General features: G+C 45.5%; 1 protein-coding gene across 22 annotated transcripts in view; it reads left to right on the forward strand.

The window, feature by feature from the left end:
• DYNC2I1 (dynein 2 intermediate chain 1) overlaps nt 1-8,850 on the forward strand; it is a 73,636-nt gene extending 64,786 nt beyond the window's left edge. For all 22 annotated transcript variants that reach the window (XM_023640125.2, XM_070266127.1, XM_070266131.1 and 19 more), the window contains 4 exons: nt 42-141; nt 328-459; nt 2,630-2,853; nt 8,276-8,850. In XM_023640125.2, coding sequence (XP_023495893.2) covers nt 42-141; nt 328-459; nt 2,630-2,853; nt 8,276-8,450 — 631 coding nt within the window. In that variant the 3' untranslated portion in view covers nt 8,451-8,850. The remainder of the gene's footprint in view (nt 1-41; nt 142-327; nt 460-2,629; nt 2,854-8,275) is intronic.
• The last annotated feature ends 658 nt before the right edge of the window (nt 8,851-9,508 follow it).

Here is a 9,508-nt window from a genome sequence, read left to right on the forward strand (position 1 = left end):
AGCTATCTATCTCTTCATCTTTTTTATTTTTTTCTTTGCAGCCTTTCCCATAAAGGTTATGAATTTTGGGGGACCACACAAACACTGAATATTAAATTTCTGCCTTCAGATCCTAATCACTTTATTGTTGGCACAGACATAGTGAGTAATATTTTAAATTTCATTCTGTAACTCTTCTTTCTTGGAGTTGCTTGATAAATATCTTCATTAAAGATTAACTTACTGTTTGCTTTTACTATAATGTTGTTTAGATTGTTTCAGGAATAATAGCTTTATCCAACTTGTACCTAATGCTTTTCTTGGTCACCATTGTCATCTTCTTACCAGGGTCTCATCAGCCATGGTACCAGACAAGACTTGAGAGTATCTCCCAAGTTGTTCAAACCCCAGCAACATGGTATGAGACCAGTAAAGGTGAACGTGATTGACTTTTCACCGTTTGGAGAGCCAACATTCCTGGTAAGAACGTCTGTTCTATTCAGGCAGCACCTTGCAGGGTCTCTGGGGTCTTTCAGAGGTGTCACTTGCTGGTGCGCTTTGGCACCACTTGTTGCTGCACGGTTTCTGAAGGTCCTTTTGTGCAGTCAGTGCAGATCATTCCCACTGGCTGTTGAAAGGATCTTCTTGAAGCTGTTTCTTTCGACATAATTTCAGGCTCACTGACAAGTTACAAGAAGAGCACAAAAGGTTCCTGCTTGCTCTCTCGCGGGTCCCCACACGTCACATGTTTACCTGTGGCTCCATGCTCTCCCCGCTGCGTGGAGATTTACCTTCTTTAACCGTCTGGGAGCAAGTTGCCGACCTGATACTCCATCCCTAAACAGTTGAATGTCGGTTTCCTACAATAGGATCATTCTTCTGTAACCACAGTCAGTAGTAATGGTCAGGAAGTTAATGCTGATACTGTCCTGTTACCTCATCTGTGGATCTGATTGAAATGTCATGATTATCCCAGTGATGTCCTTTATTAGCAAAATAGCATCCCAGGTCAGGTGTCTGATTCAGTTATTGTGTCTCTTCAGGCTCTTTTGATCTGGGACAGTTTCCCCATCTCTTATGACCTTGGCACCTTTGAGGGGCATGGCATGCTGCTCAGTTTGAGTTTGTGTGAGATTTCCCCACTGTTAGCCTCAGGCTTTACACTCTGACCTGTGTCAGCTGCTTCCTCCACTGTCACCATGTCTCCCTCTCCCTTTCTGGTTAACGAGGATCTTGTGGGGAGATAAGTGGATGCTGGCAGTATCCTGCTGCCCCCCGATTCTCTCCTGCTGGGCCTGATGTCCGTTGTGATTCTGGCCTGCATCTGTCAGATGGCGGTTTTCCAATCCCGTTGCTAACTCTCCGTTTACTGGTTGGCTGTCCACTGGAGGGAAAACTGCTTTCTCTGCTGTGTGGCATGTATGTACATGGTTCTTTCATAAATGGGCACACATGGCTTTTTACTCCATCCTCTCACTGCCTTTGTATACTGCTGCTTAGCTTATCCCAGGGGCGTCCCTCGAGGGGTTCCGGTGTACTTCTGACATCATTCTTTGAGCCCTTCTTTGCTTTCCGGTACAGTAAGTTCGGAATCAGCCATTTCTCCAAGGAGTCTTGGCTCCTGTTAGGAGAAAAATATCTAGAAACCAAGATCTGGACAGTAAGAAGTGCTCACTATGCAGGACACAACGTCGATACCCACTTTGATCTCTGTCTGCGTATCGTAAACGAGGCACTCACACCCACATCTCTAGTTCCAGGCTCACTCAGGGTTTCCTGTGCTCACCCCGACAGTGGGGAACCTGGCTCCCGTTTTCCACAATGTGTGTATTTCCTCACTCCTAGAACACCGGAATGTCTCATGATTGCTTACTCATGCTTCTGCTTTTTTTGAGTGTGGGACAGTAAAACATTAAGTAAAAAGGAATTAAGCTTCTCTTTCTAAGCTAAAAATTTTACTAAACCAGCGAAGTTTTGTTTTATGGAAATTTGAATGTCAGGGGAATATATAGCCACATTATTGATGCAAGTGTATCTGATTTTTTTAAAAACGTGGCTTATTTATTTCCATGGAGCCAGTCTTTTTTTTTTTTGTGAGGAAGATTAGCCCTGAGCTAACTACTGCCAATCCTCTTTTTGCTGAGGAAGACTGGCCCTGAGCTAACATCCATGCCCATCTTCCTCTACTTTATATGTGGGGCACCTGCCACAGAATGGCTTGCCAAGTGGTGCCGTGTCTGCACCCGGGATCCGAACCGGTGAACCCCGGGCCACTGAGAAGCGGAACGTGTGAACTTAACCGATGCGCCACCGGTCCAGTCCCTGGAGCCAATCTTAATGGCCTCTGCTTGAACCAGTGATATTCAACTTTGTTAAAAATAAATACCTATTTATATATTCACTGAATTCATTGATTATTAGTCATTTTGGGGAGGGGAAGAGGGTCCAACGTGTGTCAGAATCTCCGAGGTGAGAGCTCACCTGTGAGGACAGATGTAATGTTATAATTTTATGTCCAGAAAACAAAAAATAAACCAAATGTTTTTGCTGTACAAATTGAAGAAAGCTAATGCTCTGAAAAATTTTCCTGGCTGCTGAGATTGAGTAAAAAATAAAAAGAATCGTGATCAACAGTTTCCCTTCCCTCCAGGCCGGCTGTTCTGACGGGAGCATCAGGTTATACCAGCTGACGTCCGAGTACCCGCTCATGCAGTGGAACAACAGCACCGGCGGCCGGGCGGTCACCAGCCTGCAGTGGTCCTTGACAAGGCCTGCTGTGTTTCTGGTCCAGGATGACGCGTCCTGTGTTTATGTTTGGGACCTCCTTAAAAGTGATTTGGGTCCTGTAGCCAAACAACCCGTCTCTCCAGACAGGTAAGTCTGATGAATCCATGATGAGCTGTCACAGGCAATTTTTTGCAGAAGCATCCTTGATGGTCTTTCTTACTTAATTTATGCAGAAGGTTGCTACACTTTAAAATGTAGTTATTTACATTTAAATTTAAATGTTACTTATATATTTGTATATTTATATGTTTTAGTAATATTTTAAAAACCACTTTAAAATGTGTTTATTTCATATTTAGTCCAGAATAGTCTGTGGATTAAAGGGTTCATACTGAACTGTTTCCTCATCATTATCATTCTACAAATAAAAGAACTTTTGTAAGCTCCATAGTTATGTTCGTTTACCAGTCTTAAAAATTCAGAGTATGTCTGAGGGATAAATAAAGTATTCTTTCTAGTTTCTAAGAAAGGATACTACATGTGAATTAATAATCCATGTAATTCCACCTTGAGGTCATTCCTCTGCCCCAAGGTGATGTCACAGTCAGACGAGTCCTGTGTGGCCTCTATATTGTTTAATGTGAAACCCGTTCATGTGAATGTAAGACGTGAGGATTGTCATTGGTACACTTTAAATAATTCCTTATTTAATTGAAAGTTGAGATATTTATAAAAGCTTTCATTGTGAAAGGTCTCTCTTGACCCCACTTGGTCTATTCATCTATCTCTTTTCTTGAGATTTTATTTCTTATCAGTAAATTCTTCTACTGTGAAGACTTGTAATAATCTGGGGAGGGTGGGGGACCGCCCAGCTGTATCCCACATCCCTTTTGTAAAGGAAAGAGGAGGATAAAAATGATCAAAAACAGAAAGTAGTTTGACAGATTGTTGAGGAGATACTGTTAGGATCTGAAAAAAATTGAAAATTGCATTATGTAGTTCAAGTACTAGGTATGCTTACGTTATTCTAATGATTAAAAAGACACATCAATATATAGACTGATTCACTTATAAACACACTGCACATACAGTTCATTCCCACAGATTCGTCAGCTATTTGATAAAACATATTTCTGTATTTACTTTTATTGAGGTATAATTGACATATATTACATTAGTTTCAGGTGTGCAACATAATGATTCGATATTTGTATTGGGAAATGATCACCACAGTAAGTCTAGTTAACATCGTCACCATGTGAAGCTACAGAATTGTTTTTTCTTGTGGTAAGAACTTTCAAGATCTGCTGTCTCAGCAACTTTCAGATACGCAGTGCAGTGTTATTAACTCTAGCCACCACACTGTGCATCACACCCTCAGGACTTGCTTATTTTATCACTAGAAGTTTGTACTTTTTGACCCCCTTCACCCGTTTTGCCCATCCCCAGCCCCTGCCTCTGGCAGCCACCAATCTACTTTCTCTATGAGTCTTTTTTCCCCCTAGATTCCACATGTGAGTGAGATTATACAGTATTTGTCTTTTTCTGTCTGACTTACTTCACTATCATAATGCTCTCAAGATCCATCCATGTTGCTGTAAATGGCAGGATCCTTATTTTTTAAGGCTGAGTAATATTCCATTGTGTATATAGATACACACACACACACACACACACGTATACATATATATATATACACACACATGACATTTTCTTTATCCATTCCTCCATTGATGGACACTTAGGTTGTTTCCATATCTTGACTGTCGTAAATGATGCTGCTGTGAACATGGGGGTGTGGGTATCTTTTCAAATTAGTGTTTTCATTTTCTTCAGATAAATACCCAGAAGTAGAATTGCTGCGTCATATGGTAGTTCTGTTTTTAGTTTATTGAGGAACCTCCATACTGTTTTCCATAGTGGCTGCACCAGTTTGCATTTCCACCACCAGGGCACAAGGGTTGCCTTTTCTCCACATCCTCGCCAACGCTCGTCGTCTCTTGTCTTTTTGATAATAGCCATCCTAACAGGTGTGAGGTGGTATCTCACTTGTGGTTTTGGATTGTATTTCCCTGATGATTAGTGATGTTGAGCACCTTTTCATGTACCTGTTGGCCATATGTGTGTCATCTTTGGAAAAAAGTCTGTTCAGGCCTCTGCACATTTTTTCATCAGATTTTTTTGCTATTGAGTTGTGTGCATTCTTTGTATAGTCATGTGTTGCTTAGTGATGGAGAGAGGTTCTGAGACATGCGTCGTTAGGCAGTTTTGTTGTTGTGCAAACATCGTAGAGTGCATTTACACAAACCTCGATGGTATAGCCCACCACACACACAGGCTGTATGGTGCTAATCTTATGAGACTGCCATTGTGTATGTGGTCCGTTGTTATGTGTCACCTGACTATATTCTGGATATTAACCCCTTATCAGATATATGATTTGCAAATATTTTCTCCCATTCTGTAGGTTGCCTTTTTGTTTTGTTGATGGTTCCCTTTGCTGTGCAGCTTCTTAGTTTGGTGTAGTCCCACTTGTTTATTTTTGCTTTTCTTGCCTTTGCTTTTGGTGTCAGATCCAAAAAACCATCTCCAAGACCAATGTCAAAGAGCTTACCACCTATATTTTTGTCTAGCAGTTTTATGGTTTCAGGTCTTATGTTCAAGTCTTTAAGCCATTTTGAGTTAATTTTTGTGAATGGTGTAAGACAGGGATCCAGTTTCCTTCTTTTGCATGTGGCTGTCCAGTTGTCCCAGCAGCTTTTATTGAGAGACTGTCCTATCCCCGTCGTATGTTCTTGGCTCCTTTGTCATAAACTAATTGACCAGGTATGAACACAGGTATGTACTGAGCACCCACCAAACGCTTGGCACCACTACAGGCAGCAGGGGTGCAATAGTGAACTAGTAAGTGGGCTCACATCCTCTCGGTGGGAGATGAGTCATAAACAAAATAAGTCAAGTCCCACAATGTGTGATGGGAGGAGTGAAACCGGGGGGTGGGGTGTGTGCGGGGTCACAGATGTGGGCAGGACGTGCTGGGATTTTAAACAGGGAGGAGAAGGAAGGTCTTACTGAGAAGGGGATGTTTGGGCACAGACTTAGGAGTTTGGGGTCTTGGGGTGGACTGTGCCAGTGGGGGCCAGGTGGGGTGGCTGAGAGGAGTGGAGAGCTGCAGCAGCCCCTGGCGGTGGTGGTGGGTCAGTGTGTCCGGATCTCAGGAGAGGGCAGCTGGGCTGAAGCTGCACAGAGCATCGCAGCTGCTCAGGGAGAGGGAGCAGAGGAAAGGCTTCTGAAATGATCTAGAACATCTTCTCCCTAGACACCTCCTGTCTCAGTGGTTAGCAGCAGTGTTTAAGTTAAAGAAGTAATATTCACAGAAAGTGCTCCATTGTTTTTCTTCAACTATAAAGAAAAACAGAACAACAAGAAACTAACAGAGTTTGAACGGCAACAGTTGTGGATAGAAGGAAGAATTTTCCAGTTTCAGAGTTAAGTTAAAATCCATGATGACAACTGCCCTGCGCGCTCCGGGTCAGCAGCAGGTCCAGCTGCACACTCCGCGTCTGCAGCAGGTGCGGCCGCACGCGCCCCGGGTCAGCAGCAGGCCCTGCTGCGCGTGCTTAGGGAGCAGGCACAGTTTGGGCGGACAGAGAGGGAGTGGCAGCTGGATGTTGGACCCGACTTCAGGTTTTGTTTTCTGCTCTCTATGCTTGGATTCTGTCCAGCTCACAAATCCAAAGGACATTAAAAAATTGGCCATAGTACTGACTGGTGTTTCTACATCTACTTTAATGGTATTTTTAGAAATTTAGACACAGTTTAGTTGTGAACTATGTTCTCTTCATCCCTTGCACACCAAGCTCAGTGTCACAGTCCCAATGTGGGGAAACATTTCTTGTTTATCATCTGTCACTCATGTTTCCAAGTTTGTGGCAATTCAGCTTTACCCTGTTTTACATTAGTAATTGCACAGCAGTATTAAAGTATCGAGTAGTTAGTGAAAATTCTGATGACTTGTAAGTTTTCATGGTTGGCTCCTTGTGTGGTCTCATGAGGGCTTAATTCTCACCTGGCCCCTTGCCTGAATGATGCTGTGGGTTCTCCAGAGCAAGGGCCTGCAGCCGAGTGTAGACTATCCTGCCTCAGAGGGCTGGGTCGGGCTCTGCCGGGCGTGTGCAGGTGTGGAAGCGCAGTGCTGGCAGGCCCCCGTGAGGGTGTGCTTGCTCCCGTCACAGGGCTCTGGGAGTTGATGGGGCATTTGGGCTGTGGGGACGGGTTTACGGAATATCAATGGGCAGTTAGCCCTCATGGGGCCACGGTGGAGACTGGCACTCGCGAGGGGCTCACTGCTCTGTTCTGCTTCATTCGTGGGTCCAGCAAGTCGTGTCTGCTGTGCAGCACTGGTGCTGAGGCCTGGTCACTGTAGAGGACGAGAGGGCCGCACTGAGGGTCGTGTGGGCTAAGCATGGTTTCTGCCTTCTTGGTGATTAAAGCTGTGACAGATGTGTGATAGATGTGTTCCCAAGATGCTGAGGGGTCTCTGACCGAATTAGGCACAGTCAGGGGGTTGGGAAGGCCTCTGGGGTGATGGGGCCAAGTTGAGTCTTACAGGAGAAGGAAATGAACCAGACAAAGACGGGTGGAGACTGTCCTGAGAGGCCAGAACTGCAGGTGCTGTTGTGGGCACTGGGGTCGGGGTGGCCTTGGGCAGCCAGGAGGGCTTGATGGACTGGGATGTGTGGTGTTGAGTCTCTCTCAGCTATGGGGGTGGGGGAGGATGAGATCAGAGATGGGACCTGGTCAGAGAAATGGGGTGGTGAAGGGACACAGGGAGCAAGATCGGGCTGTCAGGGTGGCCCCAGGATTCTCAGTGTTCACTTAAGGGGCGGACAGCAGTGCCGTTCACCAGCTGGATGGAGAGCTCAGGGCAGTAGTGTAGGCTGGAGACATAGGTTTGTAAGTTTTGACATTTAATCAAAGACCCAGATGTGGATGAGATCACCTCGGAAGGAGTGGGGAGGGCCGAGGATGAGGCACCGAGGACCCGATGCAGGGACTTCCACACTGAGGACCCCCACACTGAGGACCTTACACTGGGGACCCACACATGAGGACTCCCACACAGGGGCCTCTACACCAGGGACCCCCCATACTGCAGACCCCTACACCAAGTACTCCATTCTGGGGGCCCTCACACAGGGACTCCCGAGCTCTAGTTTCAGGGGATGTGGGAAGGGTTTGTGGACTGCTGAGCTCTCAGCCTGAGAACCCAGGAGGGGGGGTGTTTCTTCCAGAACTGAGGAGGGAGGAGGCGCGAGTTATCCTGCTGACATCGAGGGAGGGGTTTCCAGCACATCATTCTCAGCGACCTTCACAAGCAGTCAGTCCAGCGACCTCCTAAATGCGGAAGTACATTTTCAGAACAGTTGCTTTAGATTTTTATACATTTATTTCTGGTCTAACGTTTCATTTTGACTGTTACTGAAATTTTTAGAATTTTTATTCCTTTTTACTCTTCCCTTGAACTTGGGAGACTCAGAATCACACAGTGTGTGCTTCTCCCTTTCAGGCTAGTGGCAATGACTGTCATGGGTGAACCGGAGAAGACCAGCGGCAGCTTCCTGGCCCTGGTACTGGCCAGAGCCTCGGGCGGCGTGGACATCCAGTTCCTGAAGCAGGAGTGGGCGACCCCAGTGGGCAACGAGCAGAGGAAGCTGCATCTACTTTTGCAGGAAGCCATGTAGAAATGGGAGAGTGCAAGATGGCTGGTGTTGCCGAGAGGACCAGGCTGAGTAGCGACCAGATGGAAGGCACGGCTGCTCAGGAGTGCTTTGACGTCCGTGCGCGTGTGCTGATGCAGGTGGAATACAGATACTCTGCACAGGATTCATCGTACAAGGACGCCACTTCACTATTCCCAGGAAGTCAGTCTCTACTTCTGAATGGAAGCAAACATTTTAGTGTGTATTCAGCTGGACTTTGAAGGAAAGAGAGTCGTGTTCAGTATGCTCTTTTTTGAGAATATTTCTACTTGTTTTTATGTGGCTCTAAAATATTGTTACGTTTATTACTATATTTTAAACAATCCACCATGAAAATGTATTTTTAAAATACATAAAATAAACATAAAATACATAAAATAAAGTTTTCTTAGTCATGCATAAAGTGACAGACACACAGGTCTTAAATTGAAAGGAGTTCCCCACTGAAATGACCTCTGCCAACCATGCCGTGGTTTCTTAAAGCTTTCTTGGGCTTCTTCTGACATTGTGTGAATGTCTATTCAGACACGTGTTGCATTGTGCTTTAGTATTACAAATTGTCTTTGTAGAAAAATAATACAAGTAAATAAATTCTCTTGAATTTTGTGCTCAGTTATAATAGGAATATAAGGGTAGGAGCATTCTGGGTTGAGATCCGAGAAAGCCCAGGAGGCCTTGCCAACACCCAGTGTTACTGGCTCAGTGTGGGGCGAGTGGTCAGTAAGGGTCTGGAGCGAGGTTCAGTCTTCTCTCTGGGCCATATATAACTTCCACGTAGCCAGCAACTGAAGGTTTCACCCCAGAACAGGATCGTCTTTTACCTGGAAGAGGTCTGGAGGCCAGCCGCCCTGATGTCACCATCATGTCACCTGATGCCCTGGGATGCAGCGTGTATACCTTACGTATCCCCACATCTCTCCCTTTCTTCCTGCGTCCCCGCATCCCCCTGCCCCAGTGTGACCCCGTGGTCCCAGGAAGCACACCGCCCTGGGCAGCCAGGCCCTTGTTAATGCTATCGGCAGAGATGTTTCTCTTTCATG

The sequence above is a fragment of the Equus caballus genome, chromosome 4 (assembly GCF_041296265.1).
Source record: "Equus caballus isolate H_3958 breed thoroughbred chromosome 4, TB-T2T, whole genome shotgun sequence".
In the NCBI taxonomy this organism is placed as follows: domain Eukaryota; kingdom Metazoa; phylum Chordata; class Mammalia; order Perissodactyla; family Equidae; genus Equus; species Equus caballus.